This window comes from Salvia splendens, chromosome 5, assembly GCF_004379255.2.
Source record: "Salvia splendens isolate huo1 chromosome 5, SspV2, whole genome shotgun sequence".
NCBI lineage: Eukaryota > Viridiplantae > Streptophyta > Magnoliopsida > Lamiales > Lamiaceae > Salvia > Salvia splendens.
Window position 1 is genome coordinate 9,458,337 of NC_056036.1, and position 23,864 is coordinate 9,482,200.

General features: G+C 36.0%; 2 protein-coding genes across 3 annotated transcripts; both read right to left on the reverse strand.

Moving 5' to 3' along the window:
• Positions 1–240: 240 nt before the first annotated feature.
• On the reverse strand, positions 241–4,915 carry LOC121805289 (probable hexosyltransferase MUCI70). Of its 2 annotated transcripts, XM_042205096.1 has the most exons (10): positions 4,701–4,915; positions 4,033–4,367; positions 3,244–3,495; positions 2,933–3,143; positions 2,402–2,511; positions 2,123–2,322; positions 1,715–1,818; positions 1,453–1,640; positions 1,158–1,357; positions 241–716 (listed from the first exon to the last, which is right to left on the reverse strand). In XM_042205096.1, the coding sequence occupies exons 2-10, from the start codon at positions 4,280–4,282 to the stop codon at positions 456–458; spliced, it is 1,776 nt and encodes a 591-aa protein (XP_042061030.1). In that variant the 5' UTR covers positions 4,283–4,367; positions 4,701–4,915; the 3' UTR covers positions 241–455. The 2 variants fall into 2 exon arrangements, with proteins under 2 accessions (XP_042061030.1, XP_042061029.1); XM_042205095.1 differs by having other exon boundaries at positions 4,033–4,915.
• Positions 4,916–12,310: 7,395 nt separating this feature from the next.
• On the reverse strand, positions 12,311–13,993 carry LOC121803096. Its single transcript, XM_042202802.1, has 2 exons — positions 13,500–13,993; positions 12,311–12,646 (listed from the first exon to the last, which is right to left on the reverse strand). The coding sequence occupies exons 1-2, from the start codon at positions 13,770–13,772 to the stop codon at positions 12,542–12,544; spliced, it is 378 nt and encodes a 125-aa protein (XP_042058736.1). The 5' UTR covers positions 13,773–13,993; the 3' UTR covers positions 12,311–12,541.
• Between the last annotated feature and the right edge of the window lie 9,871 nt (positions 13,994–23,864).

The following is a 23,864-nucleotide window of genomic DNA, read 5'->3' on the forward strand; positions in this document are numbered from 1 at the left end:
AAAGTAAACATCAGAATGATTTTTATTCAAACTAGTCTTTTTTTCCAAAAGATAATAATCACAATTGTATTATCATCCAAAGATTTTCGGTTAACAAAGCCCACGATAATAACCACCCAACTTCCAAAAAATTTCACGAAATACTTAATAATAACACTTCCACAATATTGGATCACATTCTTTGTAAACATCAAACACATCTGACACCACTATCTCATCACCAACCAACAACAGCTATCATAAACCAAATAATTAAATAGCCCAATGATATAATTATTAGGATCATTGTGCGTATATACATCAAAAAATGGTTCAAAATGTGTAAATTCTGTATGAATGAATTGTACAACACAGAGAAAAGGGAGAAAAATAATTAAACTTATATGGAAAAATATACCTATGATTCTTATCTTGCACATCTTGAAATAGGAGACCAATGAATCTAATAATCATGTCTAGACAAAATTTGAATTGGAGTTGGCATTTCTACTATTGCCGGTGCCTACTTTCCGATGGCGCCTCGACCGTCTGTCTCTCCCATGCCTCGTTGGGACCTTCTTAGTTTGATTGCTTGCGATGCCATCAGCTACAACTCCAGCAGCCGAGGTTCCGTTATTGTGATTGATGGTAATAATGGGCGGCGGAGGATAAACGTGAGCGATTTCCACGGGAGGCGGAGGTGGAGACCATCTCGCGAGCACGTCTCTGTGGTAACCCTGTCATGGTAACCGGAGAACTCAAAAATGTGCATCAAAACCAACATAAAAGAATGAACGAAAACTAGTACTACTCCCTTAGTCACTCTGTAGTAGTAGAGGCGTTTCTTTTTGGCACGAGATTTTAGAAATTGTGTTAAAAGTGAGTTAAGTGAAGGAAGAATAAAGTAGGAAAGGAAAGAGGTAGAGAGAAGAAAAGTTTGTGCTTTTTACCATAATAGGAAATGACTCAGCTACAGCTACAGCTACAGTGGGATAACCAAAAAAGGAATACGAATCAGCTGGACGGAGGGAATACTAATCTAGAAAAGTTCATGACCAAAAAAGGCATAAACTTTGACGTGATTTTGGTTATTAATGCCTAGTTATCCAAAATACCCAAAACTAACAACCGCCTTAAAAATATCTCAATAATTACCCATAACTCAAAAATTAGAGTACCTGGACGACAAAGTTGCGTCTTTCACAGTCCAAGAACATATTGATCGCGTAGTTAGTTTTTGACGATATCTTATCCCTCACGGTGGAAAAACTTATCTGGTCCCTCGAAGTGAAACGGTCCACTTCGTTAAACCATAGACAGGTGAAGAGATTGGTGATCGGAATATGCTCCTTGATAATAACACACCCCTCCGGAACATCTGCAAATGATACTAAATGTCGTTAAGCATATTCAAGTACAACCCGTTAAGCATACTTGAACCCCGACCTATTGTTTGGAGAGGAAGTGTCTTACCACTAGTAATGGGCAATTTTGCTGATGAATATGGCGTCAAACCCTCCTTTTTGTAAAACTCAATCTGGAAATCAATAGAAGAATTATCGTATTTCCCTGCGGCTTTATTAGCCTCTGCTTCAAGAAACACATCAAAACGCTTATAATGCCTTGATATCGCAAAGCTTGCATTTTTCCTCCACAAGAATCTACAATAGTAGAAGAAGAAGCTTCATTTGACATTTTGGTATACGCTAGAGTGCGGATAGACAGTTAGACAAACCTTTCAAGAATTTGAATGGGATCCACAACCAGCTCGAGTTTAGCATCAATCCACAGTGAGTACCGAGCGTTAGGGAAAAGCCGATGAAGTAGAAGTTTGGGAATCTATAATCGCAAAAGCAAACATTGGTTAGAATATCAAATATCATAGCACTGCCACAAAGTCAAATGGACAAAACAAACTTAGATAAGCACTACAGAATAATATGGAGCTAGGCCAAGAACTAGTAAAAAGATGGATCATTGTACATGATAACGTGCATTTTTTCCACCAGCCAGACCCCATTTCAATTCACCAGAACTACAAATGACAGCTAGAGAAGTGATTAATGGTTGTTTTTCCAGGGAAAGAACTCGTAAATCTGTGTTCAGCTCAAAGGAGTGACGAGCAAGGTTTTCTAGCCTTTACCTTTCCATTGCGTCTCGGATCAGAATACGGTAGGTTATGGACAACTATAATCCTCCACAGCCCGACTTTCTTGTCACTGCCTAGTTCAGTGGAATTCTTTAAAAAGTCCGCTGTCTCTTCATCCACAAACATGTGAAAGCAGGCATTCGTTTTGGTATATTCGCTGATTTCCTTGGGTTGCCGTATCAAATCAAATACCCCTGGTCAAGAATAAATCTCCTACATTAATTAATAAAAGATTAAAAGAAATCAGATATAAACCATGTAGGTGGCCAGTACCAAATATTGCTGATGCGACTACCACTCCTCGACAGTTTTCCATCTCTAGAAGGTCGGAATCATCAACGTCAAAACCTGTCCCATGACCTGGTTTCACTCCTCTGACAAACCTAGTACAAGTTTACCAAAAAATAAGAAAAAAGAATGTCAGACCCAGATATTATTTGTTACTCCCTCCGTTCCATAGTAGTGGAGTCATTTTGCCATTTTGGTACGTTTCATATTAGTGGAGTTATTTACTTTTTTAGTAAAAGTCAACATGTTTCTTCTCACTGACTTTAATCTCTCTTACTTTAATCTCTCTCTACCTTTTTTCATTTCCTACTTTATTCTTCATTTACTTAAATCACTTAACACAATTTTTTTTCATTTCCTACTTTATTCTTCCTTTACTTAACTCACTTAACACAAATTTTTTTAATCTCCGTGCCGAAAAGAAATGCCTCCACTACTATGGAACGGAGGGAGTAGAAAATAAATTGATAAGTCCACAGAGTCACACCAAATGTCCCAAAAAAGAAACTATCGTACCCGCAGTGGATGTTCATCGACTCTCTTATATCATAGGAATCGCTCCTCTGTCGCAGAGAAGGATATCCACCAAATTCTGACCCTCCAAATTCAGATTTAGTTAAATTTTCTTCGTGAATGTATGTCAAATCCCTGATTACTGGAGAAACAGAAGATACATTCGGCATCAGAGCAATGGCGTCTTTCAAAGGTAGGTAGCATACAGGGCATGCTGCAACAAGAAACAAAAAGAGAATCCACAAACTGAGTAAGGCCCTCGCATTATAACTAGCTAAAGTTTTCGCACCAGTTGTAAAAACAAGAAAACTTACGACGTGGCCCGGTCCTCTTCTTATCGGCTGGAGGCGGAGGCAACGCAAAATGTTCACATGGATTCCCGGGTGGGAGTTCATACCCAGTAAAATAGACAGGCGGTGGAGGCGGAGGTGGCAGCGTGGCATTTAAACTCCCCAGCACTTCCAGAGTTTGAGAATCGGAACTTCTAATCACAATAAGTTTGTCATCGGATGTTGGTGCAGACTCAATATTTATGAGTGGAAGAAGGCTGTCTCGGGCCTCCTCACCTGCAAGATAGCATCCTTTTTCGTTTAGCAAAGAAATCATCCAAATCATAACAGGTCAACAATCAAAATTTTAAACTAAAACTGTTATCAATCAGTGAACCACTCTACTTATATTACAGCAGCTCTGTGAAATCATCAGGCAACAAAATCATATACAAACTGAATAATATTTTCACTGCTATTTCACATAACTTTCATTGATGTAGCATCACAGGTTTCAGAATCTCACTTCTCTAAGAAAACAATACAAACATAAAAACGCTATACTTCGTTACATATGTTGTTCAGATCTACCAAAACACAACAGCAGCAATAATCAAGCAAGCAAAATCATATGCAAACCACACAAATTTTTTAGGATAATTATCCTAACTTCTATAGTTAAATGTAGTATGACAGGGGCTTCACAACCTTATGTATCAACCCAGAAAAATATGCTTCTCAATTCATTCAAAAAACTAATCTATCCTATGATCTCTAGGTTGTCCAGATCCAAAAACACAACAGCAATAACAGTCAGAACATAGGAAGCCGAACCTTTGCCAACAATCAACACCCACATGAAAACAACGAAGGACACGAAACACAGTAGCAGCATTCCAATCTTCTTTCGGGGGGCGAATTTAAAGATCCAGTGGAAGAATCTGTCCTTCTCCTTGAGCATTTTAGGCGGCTTCCTTGAGAGGGGCGGCGTACTTTGTATTGGCAAACAGAATGCAGCATTCTGAATCTGCTGCAACGATCCATAACTTCCCGAAGATCGCAGACCCAATGACCCTGTAGTCATTGTTTTCTCCTCAACCCCCAAACTTCACCTCTCATCTCCCCCCTTCCCTCATCCAATTGCTTCCAAATCCAATCTCCAATCACACCTCAAAAAGAGAAAAACTCTAGTTGGAGCTCAAAGATTCAATCTTTATCACTTCACCAGTACAAATTAACTTCAACTACAACCCAATCATGCCAATTAGCATCAAATAATGCGGAATTCGCCTAAATTTCTCAGCACAAATTCTCAGGTAAAACTATACAACTGCAGTTCAATTGAAATCCCAAACAGAATTGTTTCCAATCTAGCAAATCAATGCACAAAAGTACAACAAAAATGCTGCCAAATTTTCTGAACTGAGCAATAATTCCAAGACTGAGAAACAAAGTTGAAGAACAACATTTAGATCCCAAATCCAGATTCACTACCTACCTACCTTAATCACACGAAACAACAATGATAAAATCCACAAATTTTAACTCGGAGTGGAGCTGTAATGGGCGACAAAAAAGGAGATAAAATTAGTTGAGGAAAATAATGAATCGCCCTGAATTAGAGGGCTGGTAGGTGATCGAATCCTAGGGTTTGTGCGAAATCGATTGAGATCAAGATTTACTAGGCCCTCTTTTAAATTGGAGAAGAATGTATATGCACTAATTATTGGGGTATATATTTTCCTTATTTATTTTTCTAAAAATTGTTTAACTATATGCGTAGAAAATGGTTAATAATTTATTGGATTATATTTACAAGAGTGATTAATAACGAATTAAATCGGTTGGAGAATGATTGAAGGGAGGTAACATGCCCAATGTGCACTACAGTTTTGGACGGCAGAATGTGTTTCCACATTTTAGATCACTTCATTTGTAAACCAATTCGTCACACGTTTGAATCTTACATTTTTTTTATTTACTAATCCAGCAAACCCTATAAATTCGTCTTAATTTTGACTCAACAAGGTTTGCGTAACTTGAAAATAGTAGTCTATGTTTAATTTGAAGGAAAATTTGGTTTGTGTCTCCTATATTACTCCCTCCAAGGTTTGAGTAACTTGAAAATAGTAGTATATGTTTAATTTGAGGGAAATTTTGGTTTGTGTCCTATATCACTCCATCCGTTCCACAATAAGTGTTACTCTTTTCAATTTCGATCCGTCTCACAATAATTGTCACACTTTATTTTTACTATAAATTGTAAGTAAGTCTCACATTCCACTAACTCACTTCACTCACATTTTATTATAAAATCAACATAAAAAAGTGGATCTCACATTCCACTAACTTTTCCAATCAACTTTTCTTTATATTTCTTAAAATTCGTGCCCACAATAAGAGTGACAATTATTGTGGGACGGGGGTATTTGTTAGATATTCATAATTACCTTCAAATGGAGTACAAAACTGTTTATAATTTATATAAAAATGGGAGCAAAATTGTTTTAAATTAAAATAAATGAAAGCGGTTTCAATATGAACTTTTTTATAAACCAAAACTTTTAGAAGTGCAGATCATATTAGCTTTTTTATAGTATATTTATATTAGTTGGCATTATAAAACATATTTCATTTGTAGCATCTGTCGCGTGTTACTTGCACTTTTCATTTTAGGTTGTAAATTTGAGATTAATTTTTTAATGTAATTAAATTAGTATTTTAAGTTTAATAAGCGATATGAGAATACTTAATTAACTTTAATATATTTATTAAATACTCTAATTCTTACTTAAAATAGAAATAGTGTAACTAGTTTGGGACGAGTCGAAATAGAAAAGTGTGATTAACATGTGACAGAGAAGTATCATAAACTGATATTAAGTCATAAATTGGTATTTATGAATCAACGAATTGATGTTGAATTGATATAGTTTATGGTGTCAACTAGTATATTTAAGAATCGATATACTTTTGTGTTATAAGTTTAAAAAAAGTTCTCATGAATGAACCATCACCTAATATAAATATCTAGTAAAATATGCAATATATTTGAAAATTTATTAGTACTATAAATATCTTATTATTGTACAGTAATTGAATCTATTTTTGATTAGTTTCAAACAGTTCATGTATTTTGTTATGATTATCAATTGTTCCTGAGAATTGTTTATCAAACTAACCAATAGTTTAAGTATTAAATTAAATTTAAAACTAAAACATAGGTGGATGACTCACGTCGTGACTGAAATATTATAAATTCGAAATTTGAGCTAGCCAATCATAAGTAGACGCTGGAATAGCTATAAAAGAGATCGAGGAAATGGACGGGAACAATAATTAAATTTAAGTTTTTTTACTTTTATATAAATAGGATAAATAATTACTACTACTATAATTCCTCATTTATCTTGAAAATAACTCAACCCCGACCTATTGAATGGATGATATGTGTAATACTATCTTCTAAGCTTAATTCTAGTTAGTAAACATTAGACACTTGATCCATTATTTTTTTCATGTAGTTAAACAAATATATATAACCAGATTTTTAAGTAAAAGTTATCATTAGTTTTGTATAATTATTATTAGATCCAAAATTAATTAGTTACTTATGTTTTTTGATAACTAAAACATGTTTATGGATGAAGGAAAGAAAACGAAATAAATAGAGAGAAGTAGAGAAGAGCAGATGTCAAATCTAATACTCCTAATACAAAAATAAATAATACGACTAAACATATCACCGTCTTAACAATATACTAAAATAAATAATAAAAATAACACTAAATGTATTTTACATATAAATAAATTAGATGAAGTGGAATATATATTTTTTTTATCGCAAAATAGAAACTACGTGCTCAAAAACTATTATACAAAAAAAATTAGAAAGAAAAATCAACCAATATAATCAAATTATAAACTACACCTATAAATATTCATATTGAATACATATATGTAACCGTAATTGCCAATATATTAATGACTGAAGATGACACTGAAGATATTTATATTGGACGTTTAATGTGTATAATACAGTTTAGAAATGCTCTAAGCCAATGGGCTCTATATATTGTGATGTATGCCATTAGTTTACAAATTTTCTTAATATTGTATATGCTCCAATCACTCATTAATACCTTAGAAAGGAGCATTAATCGGTCTTGTAAATAGAATATATTATATATATATACTATTCATTTGACTTATTTTAATTTGTTAGATATATGTTTTTATTTAACGGTTGCGATCTAAGTACTATACCCTATACACCCAATTATTGGACTAAAATCTAACCGATAATATTTATATTTTGTTAATATATTATGTTAATGTTAAAGTTAATGATAAATGCTAAACTTCACTTCAAGTGGATAAATTTTGTTATTTTAATTTCACTTATAGTAACCTAATTAAACACGTACACTTTGCCTAATTGCCATAATGTTTGATGTTAATACTAACCTTTTTTTATGTTAATACTAACCTAATATGTTAACAATGTGTTCAAGTTTTATTTCATTATTCATTTGTGCAGCAAACAGCCCAATCCGAATATTCACAGCTCTGATGATTTTTGGTAAGTATAATTGTTTATTATGAGTTGAGATGTCCAGAAATCAAATTAATTGATTTCTGTTAAAAATGTTTAATCAGAAGCAACCACTAGTAGTGAAAGGCCTCATTTCTCCACAACCACCTCATAATAACCACAATTAATACTAATATTTACTAACGCTGTTTTTGGTTGGCTTTATCATAAAATATACTGACAATCCTTTTCAAGATTAAAGAACGTCGTTTTCATATATACTGTAAGTTTCTTCTTTTTTTCCCTTTTTGAGGAGGAAGACATTATGTTTTAATCATAAAATGCTTATTAATTAATTAGTAAAACCATGATATTATTGGGTATCTATAGCTATAAGCTGTCTAATGAATAGAAAATACAACAAAGTACATATTAATGACATTTAATTTGTTACCAATTCTAATTTACTACTCCCCCGTCCCAAGATAAGCGACTCACATTTTTTTTGAAGTCCCAAGATAAGTGAGTCATTTCCTTTTTTGTTATTTTGTCTCTTACTTTTTCTCTCTACTTTATTAACTTTCTTACTTTATTCACTTTCCACTTTACTAACAAAACCTCACTTCCTTAAATCTCGTGCCGGAAAGTTTGTGCTCACTTATTTTGGGATGGAGGGAGTATTAGGCACGCAGGGAGTTGTTAATGGCATGGATTAGTACATAACTCCCAATTTATTTGCATGTTTAGTTCTCTAACAAAATATAATCTAGAGCTCTAATTTTTCAGATTGAATGACCCCTAGCTAGATGACTCATAAATATAATGTATGTTTAATGGATTATGTGATATTAGGGGTCCAACCCCTATGTACGTACTCCCAAATTCAACCGTGAGTAACTTAGTATAGTCTTTTCATATAAAGTTCTAATTTGGTCAAAATTTCAGTCACATTAATTGTTAATGTCTATTCATCGTTTAATTAGTGATAACTTAGACCAAACACAATTAATTTTGAAAGCAAGTTTAGGCTAATGGGACGAAAGGGAAATTTGTATAGGGACAAACTGTAGTAGATTTTTGTCGAGATGAAAGTTTGAGAATTAGTCACAAAAATATTTTTAATTACTACTCCGTACATCTTTGCATAGGTTTGATTGATTAAAAAGCGACAAACTTTTGGGTAAACTCAGAGACTAATAAACTTTAAGAGAATGTACTCCCCGTCCTACTCAAGATGTGTAACTATTTTTTTTAGTTTGTTTTACTCAAAATGTCAACTTTCTATATTTAAAAATAAATTCATTTCTCCTCATTAATATATTCAAGTACATTTTTCTCTATAGCTACTTACTCCACTTAACAACTCCTTCTAAAATCTCGTGTCACTCAAAATGTGGACATGAGTAGAACGGATGGAGTAATTAAAACATAATTCCTCAATGAATTATAACTCTTCTTTGATCCGTTACTCCACTAAATATGTCTAGTAAAATTTTAAATTGAGAAGTAGTAATTATTGAGCCTTTGTCTTTCAACATGAAAGACGTTTCTTATAGTGAATTTTTTTCATTTACCACACCAGTATTATTCATCAGTCCATAAACTATGTGTCATTTCTGGACACCAACATTGCTATTGAATAGGTCGTTACTATCTATATAGATTGTGAAACTAGTACTCCCTCCGTCCCAATAAATATGAAACGTTTGCTTTTCAGCACGGGATTTTATGTAGTGTTATTTTGTTAGTTATCGAAGAGAGGGAAAAGTAGAGATAAGTTATTTCTAATTTAGAAAACGTTTCATTTTTAATGGGGCAACCCAAAAAGGAAAATGTTTTATTTTTAATGGAACAAAAGGGGTAGTATTTTTTTCGACAAAGGTATGGATAATGATCCTCTAGTGATGTAATCATCATTTCATAAAATACAAAAGGGTAAGGCTGGATCATCTGTTCGATAAACGCCAAAGTTATGAGAAAATGCTTATAATATGGATAGTTACAATTTTTATAGGAATTTAGGTCGACACAACACATTAATTACATTATGTCGAAAGTGTGCTTTTTCATTGTTAGTCCTAGCATAATATTTGTCTTCAACTAATTATATACTGTTACTACAAAGAATAATTTTAGTTATAGACTACATGAATTTTAATACTCCACAAAATTGGTAACATAAAAGAGATCAAAGAGAGTGAAAAAATAGTTGTTGTTAGTAGAAAATGAGATTCATCACTATAAAGAAAAAAAACTTACTCTAAATAGATAAAAACGGAGTAATTTTGTTAAACGGTCAAAAATGGAACAACATGACTATTTTTTCTTGGAGGTAGTAATATTTTTTAAAAAGCATTCCACAAAATTGACAGTATATCCTAAAAACATGAAAAGAAAATGTTAAGGATCTTCCTCCTTAACGTCGATTTGCACACAAAATCAAGAAACGAGATGTCGTCGTTGTCGAGCGCCCAACGTTGGGTCGTGACTTGGACGGCAAAAAAGGGCGGCTGAGCGCGAGTCGTGACTCGCCGGCAGCCTTAGGGAAGGTTTCTTGTTTGCTACTCAATTGAGCCAAAAGAATGATAATCTCATATATTGATTGAATGAATAAAACGATAACAATCTAGCCCTATTTATAATACTAGAATACTAGCTTAGGGAATAAGAAACAAATATAAGAAAAGATATGCAAATCCCTAATATATCTAAACTAATTAATAATGATAGAATACTCGTATCAACTCCCCCACGGTTAAAATCCACCTTGTCCTCAAGGTGAAAAGCACAAAGCAACGAAAAGTTGAAAGACGAAGCTTTGGCGATTTATCTCCTCCTGGATCAAACGGACACGATCGTTGTTTCAATCTCCAATAACCTACTATAGCATAGTCGATGTAAACATCCTCAACGAACTTCCTCATGATCGTAACATGAAATGGCCTATTATCAAGTTCCCCCATCCTCTTCACACCCATACGAGAGTATAGTGACATGTCTTTCAACCCATTAACCGTATCTTTGCGAGCATCATGTAGCTCATCTTTATACCGATTATGGAGCTTCTCTGGTATTGAAGGAGACACGAGGGACCATGTATCTGCATTCACTCTCTTCACAGATGTCTTTGCGAGACAACCATTGAAATCAAATGTTGCAATTTTACTTGAATCATGAAGACCATCATCGTCATCAATTTTATCCACCTCTATAGCTCGTACTTCTTCATCTACTAATTTCATCTCATTGAGCCGCAAGTCAACTTGATTTAACACTTGTGAATCACCTTCAACTCCCAAGTGCATCTCTTCACAAGAAACAAGCTGCGTAGTCGGGCGGGTGCTTGGTAGATGCGAGGAGGGCGGTGGGACAGCAGCAGGGGCCATCGATGGTATGGCTGAGCGTTGGAGACTTGTCGGACCGAGCAACGGTTGCAGCACAACCGTGGGCTGCTCGTGGCAGGATCGGCTTTGGGTTGTGGCTGCCGGGGAATTGCTAAACCGATTGAGGGGCTCCATATGTGCAGCAACAGGTTCGTGTTGCTGCCTATAGGCGTCTTGACGCCGCTGTGCGGGCCAACAACTTGGGGGTGAGCGTTGCGGTGGCGGCCAGCCGGGAGGCTGTTCATGGCAGGTGCGAAAACGAGTAGGTTGTTGGGACCCCCGATCGAGCTCCTGTGGGTAGCGATCCGTCGGCCTTTCCCAACTAGAGCGCGGTTGCATATCCGGGCGCGAGCGATAGGGTGCAGCCGCCACGCCGAACTGCGGAAAGCGGCCCCCTCGGTTGTGTAAATCGCGGGCATCACCACACCGGCGTCGGATATCCCCACCACTGTCCCGCCGGCCGTGGTTGAAGGGCCAGGGGACATCCTCCTCGGCCGTCCACCCGTCGCGCTGGGAACGATGCCCGTCAAAGTCTGCATCCTCCGAAAAATAGGGTGGATCCGGGTAAGGGATACGTGGCGTCTCCAGCTTATCAACGCGCCTATCCATCGAATCCAACAGGAACTCCAATCTATCGAATCGAGCCATGATCTTCTCAAACCCTAGCGACGAGGGGTCGCCCGTCCACGCCGCATCGATGTAGGTGCGTGACATGATGTAGGAAGTTGGCTATGGAGATGGGATCGAATAATGGATTGAATAATGTGGATTTTGGTTTGGTAGGTGGAGTTGGTGGTGATGAGGAGGAAGAGTACGGGATGAAAGCACCAATTGTTAAGGACCTTCCTCCTTAACGTCGATTTGCACACAAAATCAAGAAACGAGATGTCGTCGTTGTCGAGCGCCCAACGTTGGGTCGTGACTTGGACGGCAAAAAAGGGCGGCTGAGCGCGAGTCGTGACTCGCCGGCAGCCTTAGGGAAGGTTTCTTGTTTGCTACTCAATTGAGCCAAAAGAATGATAATCTCATATATTGATTGAATGAATAAAACGATAACAACCTAGCCCTATTTATAATACTAGAATACTAGCTTAAGGAATAAGAAACAAATATAAGAAAAGATATGCAAATCCCTAATATATCTAAACTAATTAATAATGATAGAATACTCGTATCAGAAAACAAATGGATGACATGAAAACAAACTCGAAAATAATTACTCCAAATGCTTAAAAATTAGCCCATTTTCAGTGGTTGGATGTTTATACATGTTAAATTGGATGATGACCTCATCTCATCTATATATCGATAAGATCTAAAGTCTTCTACTTATTTGACCAAATTAATTCCTTCAAAAGCATAACATTACAAAAGAAACACACACACACACACTGTGAAAGTAAGGCATAAAAAAGTAGCCTTTGATTCAACATAGAACGCTGGTTGCATCATGGGCCACGCAGTCGAGGGCTGGATGGGCAATGAAGGTCGGCACATTCTCACCTGGCATCACCACATAAACCTCCATTGCCTAACAAATTCATCACACATCACAATTCATCCTTATCTCAACAACACCTACCTAATTAACTAAGACTCTCACTTTCTATGTAATAAACAAATTACGACAATTAATGAGAGCTAGGCTTATCCTATTACTCGTATCTACAACTGTGATCGGGTTGCACATCACAGGGGGTATAGGGTAGGGACCAATAAACCACCAAATTAACTAGTAGATGGGGTCGATATTTTTCTAAATACAAAGAGGAATCCTCATTGTACTATAATCACATGATCTAATTTACAGTATATATTAAGGAAAGTGTGAGCTTTATGACATGGAAAACAACAACTAAAGCACAAAGTTCATTTGTTTAATTAGTATTTGTGCAGTTTTATTCTTAGTAAGATTAGGGATCTTAATTTATAGATTTAAATCCCCTCTTATTTAATTAAGACATTTTAGCATAAAAATGGAAGTTCAAGAACAGCATTGTATGTAGGTTATTAGTAATAGTTTAAGCTTTCAACTATGTTAATTGTTTAGAAATTATTACCAGAACCCCACCACACATCCTCCCCCACTAAGAAAAAGAACACAAACGAAAGGGAAAACAAAAGGCATATAAATTGCTTGCCATATGAAAGCCAAGCAGGAAAAAAGAAAAAGTGAATAATTAAAGTTGAGGTTATTAATTCAGTGCAATAGAAACAACAAAGTTGAAATTTTCTAAATCAAGAAAAATGCTTCAACCATCTACTCAAACAGATCAAATAAAAAAGAAAAAGTGGGATTAAAACTTAAAATCTTTTTTTTTAAATACAGTAGGTCTTTTTTATCAAAATAAATGAAAATGAAAAAAAAAAATTATAGTACTCACTTTAGGAGAAGGGTGGTAGGGTGGTTTGGCGTCGGCAGCAATAAGATGATCGGGGCGGCGGGCGGTGGGAGGAGAGAGGTCCGGCGAGGTGGTTCTAAGGAACTTTTCGAAAATGGCCATGAGGAGAAACATGGAGATGAGAATGGCGGTGGCGACGAAGCCGAAAGAGACTGCATTCACGGAGTCGTCAAAGTGGCTCCACTGCTCGTCTTTTGTTAGATACAGCGGCGGCGGCGCCGGCCACCCTCCCCGTCCTTCTCCTTCGCCGCTCATAGATATATGTAATTTTCGGTGGAATTGAAGATGAGATCTTTTAAGGATAGCTAACTCAACATAATCACAAACATTAATTTCTCTCTTTTTGTTTGTATGATCAGTTTGGAGAGAGAGAGAGAAGGTCGTCTATGTTGTTGTTGTTTGACAGTTTAAGGTTGAAAGGTTGAAGGGACAAGCTTTGTCTGCGTTGCTCTTGTGTGATTTTCATTCACGTGCAATTTCTAGTCCTAACCACTTTTTAACCTTTTCCAAACCTTAACATAATTCATGTAGTTGCCTTTCAATTTATATCCTCCCACACATAAAATATAAGCTTTGCACTACCACTGAGGCGAGCGTCCAATACAAGTAACTTTATGTGCTCACATCACATATTTATGATTAAGAAGAAGTAACAAATTTGACATAATAAACTAACTAAAGTATATTTTGCAAGGGACATTTGTATATTAATAATAATGGTGACTATATAATAAAATCGAAGAGTATTATGTTCAAAACAATTACTCGTACTACTTAGATTGGAATGTAGCAATAGTGATTTTAACAAAAATATATACTACTAGTAGTATAAAAAAACCGTTGAATTATCTATTTGTAAATCCAATACAAGATAAAATCAAAGAATATAGGCCCGCCCAGTAACCGGCCCATTACTTCTTTCCATTACAAATTTGCATATGGTGCGGTGTGAATATTACACATTTATACTTGTTGATGATGATTGACATTATAATTTCTTACTTATAAAATATTACTCAATTACTTGGGATATTTCTAATTAATTGTAGTATCATTTTGGTGTATGTTCTGTATTAAAATAATTGTACAGTTTCAGAGGAAAAACATCTTTGACTCCAACTTTTTTTATTTTTTAATTTTCTCATTACAATTTTGAAGAAATACTTACTACACTAAATAACTCTCTCACACACACTTTAGGTTTAGGTGCTTGCGTTCTCAACCTATTGATGCATGAAAAAAGTAAACACTTTATTATTTTAATAAAAAAATATTTTTTACTGGTCACAAAAAGTAAAAGTTAAGAATCATAATAATGAGGGTAGCTTGAATTTCATCGTCACAGAAAACATTAGGTTATTAATATTAGGAGTAGCCTATATAGGTTTATGAGTGATTATGAAACATCATCAATAAAAGTTTTAGGATTGATTGGAAAAAAACAAACAAGACAACCATAAATTTAGGATAAATTGGATGTATTACCTATTTTGGACAAACAATTCTTTTGATATGATCTCATTTATAAAGTAAAGATAGATGACCTACAATTAGGGATGTCAATTTAGCCCGCAACCCGTGGGCTGACCCGAATAGCCCGCCAAATTTATAGGGTTAGGGCTGAAAATTTCCAGCCCGATAAAATTACAGCCCGATTAGCCCGCACCCGATTAACCCGCAACCCGTTAGGGCTAGACCCGAAAACCCGATGGGCTGGCCCGGAAACCCGATAAAATTTATATTGTTCTATTTGTTTGACTCTAATTCGACACTTCATTGATTATTTTATAATACAGATTACTGAAAAAATAACTTTCCATTTTATATATTAAATATATAAATTATATATTAAGTTTTTATTAATATAATAATAGATAAATGAATTAGAAACTTCAAATTCAGTAAAAAAATATATTTAAATTTCTAAACATGCTTTAAAATTTCTTGATGTTTATGTTTTATGTTGCATAAATCTCAAATATTAGTATTTGATCATGTTAATATTTGAGTTTACGCATATATCTCAAATTTATCATAATTAAATATTTTACATTTTATAAATATAACTAATTTTCACCATTATTTATTGGATTGATCGCATGTTAATTTTATCGGTAGCAACCCGATTAACCCGATGGGCTAGCCCGAAACCCGAGCTTTTAGGGTTAGGGCTGAACTTTTATAACCCGAAAAAATAACAACCCGATTAGCCCGCACTCGATTGACCCGCAACCCGAATAGGGTTGGCCCGAAACCCGGTGGGCTGGCCCGATTGACATCCCTACCTACAATACAAGTCTACAACATGTATATTCTCCAAACTTTTTAATACTCTATTTTATTTTAATACTGTTTTTGTAAATTATTCAATTATTTTCTTCTATTTGATTTTATGTAAGTTTATTTAAAAGTCAAGTAGATAAAGTTTTAAAATAATAAACAAGGTATGCAAAGTATATAAAATGATTCAAAATGGGGCAATTTTTGGGAAGCATCTCAGCTGAAATGATCATAGTCGACATGTCTGAACACTGCACTCACACCACGAGCCACACTTGGTGATTTCAAGCCGCACTTGTGCAGTTGTGCAACACTTTTCACTTTCTCATATTTTCGCTTCTTTTCTCTTGTCTTTTTTCTTTTCTTTCTCTCAATGTTTTTTATTTAAGTTACCAATTTTCAAAAAAGAACGCAATTTCAAACAACTATTCTTATGTACATAAATATTCATCACCATCGTTTCTCTAATTTCACTCTTTTCATCAGTTCAAATTCTCACATCTTTTTCATCACCGCCATTCCAATAAAATGTCACATTTATTATGAATTGCTTTTCAAATTGGTTTGATTCATATATATGAGTCAAATTCCACATCACAAAATTCAAGTTTTTCTTCTCAAAATTTGGTCAGACCTTGCAAATTTTCGATGTTCGTATTATCCAAATTTCTCTTGCCAAATAATGCTAATCTTACAATATTTGTAACTATTTCATGACTGCTCATGTCCGTCAATTTAAATTTTAATCACAATCACATCAAGGCTTCCATATATCTTTGGCAAATGTATCCTCAGTAGGGCTCGCAATTTTTGACACGACACGATAACACGACACGAACCGGCACGAAAATAATGGGTTTTGGTCAGAGCTTATTGGGTTCGTGTCCTTATCGGGTCGACCCGTTAAGGACACGAAAATTCCGTGTCGTGTTCGTGTCGTGTTCGTGTCAGGTTCGTGTTATCCGTTAACAATACGTGTTCGTGTCGTGTTCGTGTTATCCGTTAACAAATAATATTTTAATATTATTAATTCTTATTATTTTCATTTTTAATAGTTTTAACCGTTATCAGGTAGTGTTGTTATCGAGTCGTTATCGTGTCATCTCGTGTACGTGTTGTTATCGTGTCGTGTTGACCCGAATTGGTTCGTGTCGTTAATGGGTTCGTGTCGTGTTCGTGTCGTGTTCGTGTCTGAGGGTTTCGTGTCGTGTTCGTGTTCGTGTTTGAGGTTTTCTTAACGGGTCGTGTTCGTGTTTGTTGTTATCGTGTTCGTGTCGTTATCGTGTCGACACGATAACGACCCGACACGCACGATTTGCCACCCCTAATCCTCAGTATTTTCTAGACCCCTCAAGGTGAAACAACTAAGAGCATCTCCAACGGTGCTCTTGCCGTCGACACCACCATGCCGAAGAGCAGGGCGACGTGGCAGCGTTCCATTGTGCGGTGATGCTCAATCGCTCAATGCGTGATTGGGCGTGTTTCTATTCCATTAAGTTTATTTTTTTTTATTCATAAAAAATCAAAAATAATTCAAAAAAAATCGGAATCCCAAAAATATAGCCATTTTGACTTTTTTTAAAAAAATTGATTTTTTTACATCAAATAGTAGTGATATCCGTCAATCTTTCTCATCAAATGTCAATTTTTACTTAAAGATAGATATGTTTATGGTTATGGTTGCAATTCCCAATTTTATAGCCTATATATATAAGCATGTTCTTGTGTCTTCAATTAGGAAGCAACAAGATTCATCAATTATGTAATTTTTAATTTTTTAGTAATTAGCAGTATTATTTTGAGTATTTTGAATGCATTTTAATATTGTGGAAATGTTTTTAGCAATTGAAGTATTTAAATTGAATAATAGAATGATGTGACCCTTGAATAGTGTAAGAGCATGCTCTTGCGGAAGAGCATGGATGTGAGTGTTGTACTCTTGCGGAAGAGCAGGGAAGAGCGCGTGTGTGGATGCTCTAATATGAGAGTGACTAAAGGACGCCATCTTCTGGAAAGGTATCTGTGAAAATGCTAAGAGAATATAAATTTATCGTTCGAGCCGCAATTCGACAACGACAACCAAATTATCAGAAGAGGAAAATCATTTTGATCGGAGATGGTGTGCGTTGTTGTTAGATATTGGCATCAATTTAATTATGGAGAAGAATGATACTCTCTCTGTCCCAGAGGCGTATTCCTTTTTGGGCCGTCCCATTACAAGTGACACATTTTCTTTTATGGCAAAAAAACAACACTCTATCTCTCTCTTAATATATCATCTCTCAATACTTTCTCTCTCTTCATTTAATCACTAAATACGAGTACTACCTTAAAACCTATATCCAAAAAAAATGTGTTAAACGTAATGAAACGGAGAGAGTACAAGCCTTCAACACAAATAGCTCCGCTAACTCTCCAAAATGTGTAGAGTGGAACTTATAGAAATAGTCCCCGAGAGTTTAGGGTTCAAACAGTCACCGTCCTTAAAAAATTCTTGAACTTTGGATTTTGCTTGTTTTAGATCCTTCATTTTTTAAAATTAAAAAATTCATGAAAACGATAGAGAATAGAATAGATAAGTGAATAAATAATAAATTAAATTAAATAATAAAGTAGATAATTGAAGAAAAGTAAAATAAAATAAAACAAGAAAAATTAAATGTATTGATTTTTTTATTAAAAGAATACGACTTAACTTAACTTATCAGCCGCACGCTGAAACATTAGAGAAGCATTATTGTACTCCATATAACAACTTAGATATGAACCAAAATGATAAATTATCTTCGTCTAATGATGCGTATCCAATCTGTTACTATAATATTACCATTTACTAAGTTCTCAAATTCTTAATATAATGTTCCAAACAGGCATCACGTGTTAATATGTGGACATGTTCGAGATAGCCAAACCTCGTCCGTGCCATTGCGTGCCAATATATGGTGATCGTTTAATTAGTACTACTATTTTTTGTCATTTTCGTTACATATTTTTAACATTAATCTTGCAAACGTGTCCAAATCTGATATGGTAGAAAAAATTAAATTATAAAATACTACTCCACTATTAATTAATAAATAAGTTACTCTCAAACTATACTTGATCCCATGCTTATGCATCTAAATTGTGGCTACTAGCACGGCGAACACGACTTGATGTGTATGTTCTCCTTTCTCTATGCAATTTAGACGGGCGAGTTCTCCCTTTAGATTGACTTGGTGGTTGGTTCGTGATATGTTGTTTGTCCTTAGGTGGTTTTGTTGTAGTTTTGCTTTGTCTCTTGCTTTAATATTTTTTTTAATCGAGGTGCCTCTTATTATTACTCCCTCCGTCCCGGCTAAGATGACACACATTCCTTGGCCGGCACGGGATTTTAGGAGTCATTGGTTAATGAGTTTAATTGGAGAGAGAAAATGTGGGTGAGAAAGAAAGATGGATATTTTAATATGAGTGAGAAAACGTGGTTTTGTGTATTAATTGGAGAGAGAAAATTTTCAAAAAAGGAAATGTGTCATCTTAGTTGGGACAAACTAAAAGGAAAACGTGTCATCTTAAGTGGGACGAAGGGAGTAGCATTTATGAATAGTATATATATGGTAATTTTGTTTTCTAGCGCTTGGTGAATCTCTACTGACTTTATTTTGATAGTTTGAGCATTTTGGAATTCAAAGATTTTAGGATTCAAATCTCATCATTTTTAATTGCCATGTAAGAAAAAAATAGAATAACTGTGTTGTTGAATTCAATTTGTATATGAGACGACAAATCATAAAAAACTCTCACTTTCTGAATAAAATGGACCAAAAAGTAATAAGATGGGGATGAAATTTGTGTTTGATAAAACTGGAGCCACTGTCATAAGATGCCAACCACACTGACTAGCCCACATCACACCCATCTCATTCTAACCAGTTAAGGCCCACTCACTATTTCACTCTATTATTGGACCAATCTACATTTTTTAATTCCAAATGTCCAAAATATTTGTTTTCTTGGGAATTTACAACAAAAATAACTCAATCTACAACACAGGAAAATCGTTTAGCCATTTGGCTAAGTAATAGTATATCACATTCTCTTAGTTGTATGGGTCTGATTTTGTTCTAAGTAATAGTATATCACATTCTTTTTTAAACAAATAGAAATGATGAAATTTTAAAAGTATTCGCAAGATTTGGTCTATTTACAAAGATGTTTTTTACTTTGTTCTTGTCTGAAATCTGAATATACCAATTTGCAAAGAGCCAATTGAGGTTAAGGTGAAAATGTACAAAATTGCCAACAGCCTTTAAGCATCATTAACCCCGTCCCCATTTCAGCCCCAAGTCCCCTACACGTCACCATTCCTCTACAGTTACGGCCCAGGCCCCAACTGCTCTAACCCTGCAGGCCCCAACCCGGGCCTCAACAAATAAGTGACACTATTCACAACTTCAACATATTTTACTCGTAAATGCAATACGTTGAACAATTCAAGCCGGGAAAATACATTGTTCAGTCGAAAAAAGAAAATTACAAATCCTAGAAAATAAAAATTACAATTCCTAGAAAAAATATTGAAATAATTTAGAGGATATAAATGGAGAAATTGGTGGAAGAATGTTGAAGAAATGGGTAAAAATAGGGGGAAAAATAAAAAAATAAAAATAATCCAAGCCTCCTAGCTCAACTGGTTGAGAAGGGAGGCAAGGATATGGTGCCATCCAGGAGGTCCTGAGTTCGAATCCTGGATGGCGCAACCTGGGATTAATTTCCCTGTGGGCTCAAGGCTTGTTGCCTTGGGACATTGCAAGCGTGCAGGCCTGGACCTATCTGAGGGTAGTCAACTTACATGCCCGGGACCCGCCTGAGGGTAGTCAACTTACGAGCCAAGAGGAGGCTAGTTCGGACGTGACCACGAGGGGCTGGAAGAGGCTGGTTCGCTTGCCAATGTATCTCGAACTCCGATGTGTGTGTGTGTAAAAAAAGAAAATAAAAAAATAAAAATAAAATAAATTTTTTGGGGGTTTGCGGCCCGTCCCGAAGCAATTAACCCTAGGCCGGGCCGGACCCCGGGTGCGTCACCGGGCAGCAAATGTGGCCCCGGGACCGGCTAGGGCCGAAACTTCCGCTCCTCCAACGCTTAGGACGGGCCGGGACTTGCGTTTGCGGCCCGGCCCAGTGCGTTAACGATGCTCTTAGAGGTTTGTCATTGTACTAAAAGTTCTTTCAAGATATCATGAGATATTTCATAATTTTCAAATTTTGAAAAATAATTCTACCAAACTTCAAGGCCTGTTGAAGGCTGCATAGTTCTTTATTTCAGGGCATATCATTTCATTAAATTATGTCATAAGTATTATACTAATATTAGTATCATTTACATCGAAATAAAATAGTATGGGAGGAAGGGGAGTGTTGATTGAGGCGAGAGAGAATAAAATGAGAGTATGGATAATTGGCTAAGTAGTTTTTTAGACGCAAACAAAATTAGTGCTGCAAGAAAAATCCAGTTCTATTTAAGACCACTTCTTATCAACTTTTGTTGCAAACAAAAGGAGTTTCACATAAAAAGGGTTTGTTGATTTGATGTATCAGAAACATATGAATACATCAAACATATATATGGTCATGGACCATGTTTGTATTTTATACGTATACATAAATTCCACCCTCTGTCTTATTGGCTCCAAGAGAATATTGGAGAACAGTTTCAAATCAATATCAAACAGCTGTAAATAGAATGGAATAATATCTACGCAAATTTCATCACAAAATTGTTCAATGACTTGGCAAATAATTTACTGTAATTTAATTGAGGGGTGTAAAATTTTGTTTTTTCAATCATATTCTATACGAGGTGAATGGTATCATTGGTATGTATGAGTACATATAATTATGGATTTAGTTATACATACTAAGTAACTAAAATTATATTTTAAATTATTAAGTTATTGTTTTGAAGTCAAAATAAGGAGTAGAATAATATGTACGTACGAGTACATATCATAATGAATTCAATTATGCGTACCAAATGGAGTATTGTTTAGGATACAAAATAAGTAAGAATAATGTAAGTATATCAAACTTTGTAAAATTAGATTTTGAACCAAAATAAAAAGAACACAATTCTCATTTCTCCACACTAACATTCTCGAGTACATATATCCAACTAAAAAAAATGAAACCTAGCTTTCAAACTACCAAGAATAGGTATTGATGCATCATACAAAAAAACTATTAACATTATTTGAACCCCTGACCATACACCAAAATTAGTGAATATCTATATGAGTATCCTACTGCAAATCTATGCTAAAAATTGTACTACAACGGTATAAATTCAGCATTTGTGGAAGCATTTTAACTACTCCCTCCGTTCCTTGTTAATAGAGGCATTTCTTTTCGGCACGGAGTTTAAGAATAGTGTGTTAAATGGATGGTGAAAAAAGTAGGAGAGAATAAAGTAAGAGAGATGAAGAGAGAATAAAGTAAAAGGGAGAATTACTTTTTGCCAAAAATAGAAATGACTCAATCAACTTGGAACATCCCAAAATAGAAAAATGACTCTATGAACATGGAACGGAGGGAGTATATAGCAATGAATAGTAAGTTATTTCAAAGTTAGAAATCTAAGAAAATGTGAGTGTTTGGCAGTCACTGTGTAACCACCTTGATAGTGAAATGAGCCTACTGTGTGAATGTGTGTACAAATATTATACTTGGAATTTTGAGTCCCCCAATGTAAAAACCTTAAGGCCATCCACAACGCTGTCTCTATACCGTCTCTTAACTACTATTTGAGCACTATTTGAGGGCCCCACTGTCCTTTTTTCCTCCATCTCTTAACTAAGAGACGGAGGCTGCAACGCTCCGTCTCTTAACCGTCTCTATACCGTCTCTTAATTACTATTCATTCAATTTAATTTATAATTTTTTTAAAACCCAATTCAATTTAAACAAACACACTTTATTAAAATTAAAACAATATTACAACTTAACATTAAAAAAGCGAAGACATAATTAAAATTCTAAAAAAATAAAAATGACATAATTTAATATTCTCCGCCAAAGTTTTCCCAAATGTGCTCAATTAGATCCTCTTGGAGTTGGGTGTGGGCGCTAGAGTCGCGTGTCCTTGCCCGAATAGCCAACCGTTCTTGTATAGATGGATGCGCTCCACTTCGCGGCGGACTACTTGCAGTTGAGCTTCCGGGGGATTCGGGGTCGAACCAATTTCCGGCATCGGGTCCTTCGTCTCGGACAATCATGTTGTGCAAGATTATGCACGTATACATGATGTCGACCATGCTCTCCATGAACCACGAACGAGCCGGGGCTTTGATGATGTTGAAGCGCGCTTGGAGAACCCCGAACGCCCTCTCCACATCCTTGCGCGCAGCCTCCTGCTTCTGCGCAAAAAGAGCCTGCTTTGGGTTCGCTGGCCTGCCGCACGTCTTCACGAAGGTCGGCCACTTCGGGTAGATGCCGTCGGCGAGATAGTACCCCATTTTATACCGTCGGTTGTTGGCGACGAAGTTGATGGCCGGCGCTTTACCATCCAAAACTTCGGTAAAGAGGTCGGACTGTTGGAGCACGTTTACGTCGTTGTTCGAGCCAGGGACCCCGAAGTACGCGTGCCAGATCCAAAGTCGGTAGTCGGCAACGGCCTCGAGTACAACGGTTGGGTGGGTGCCTTTGTGGCCGCTCGTGTAGGAACCCCTCCAAGCCACCGGGCAATTCTTCCATTGCCAGTGCATGCAATCGACACTGCCAAGCATCCCGGGGAATCCGTGCACTTGTTCGTGCAGGTTGAGGAGGAACTGACAATCCTCCGTGGTTGGCCTCCGGAGAAATTCGTCACTGAAGGCTGCCCGGACGCCTCTGCAGAAGTTGAGCAAGCACAAGCGCCCAGTACTGTCTCCGATGTGCAGGTATTCGTCGAATATGTCGGCCGTTTGTCCAGTCGCAAGCTGCCGGATGGCTGCAGTACATTTCTGCAGCGTCGTGTGGCTGGGACGACCGACCGCGTCGAATCCTTCTCGGAAGAACTCCTCCCTGGCCGCCAAAGTATTCGCTATGTGGAGA

Bases quoted from the DNA above. Each gene is read 5' to 3' on its own strand.
- LOC121805289 (XM_042205096.1), bottom strand. From the start codon at position 4,282: ATGACTACAGGGTCATTGGGTCTGCGATCTTCGGGAAGTTATGGATCG. The intron at 3,496-4,032 runs GTTCGGCTTCCT...GCTATCTTGCAG, and splicing joins GGTGTTGATTGTTGGCAAAG to GTGAGGAGGCCCGAGACAGC. The intron at 2,323-2,401 runs GTACTGGCCACC...ATTCTTGACCAG, and splicing joins AGTCGCATCAGCAATATTTG to GGGTATTTGATTTGATACGG.
- LOC121803096 (XM_042202802.1), bottom strand. From the start codon at position 13,772: ATGAGCGGCGAAGGAGAAGGACGGGGAGGGTGGCCGGCGCCGCCGCCG. The intron at 12,647-13,499 runs GTGAGTACTATA...TGAATTTGTTAG, and splicing joins CCTACCACCCTTCTCCTAAA to GCAATGGAGGTTTATGTGGT.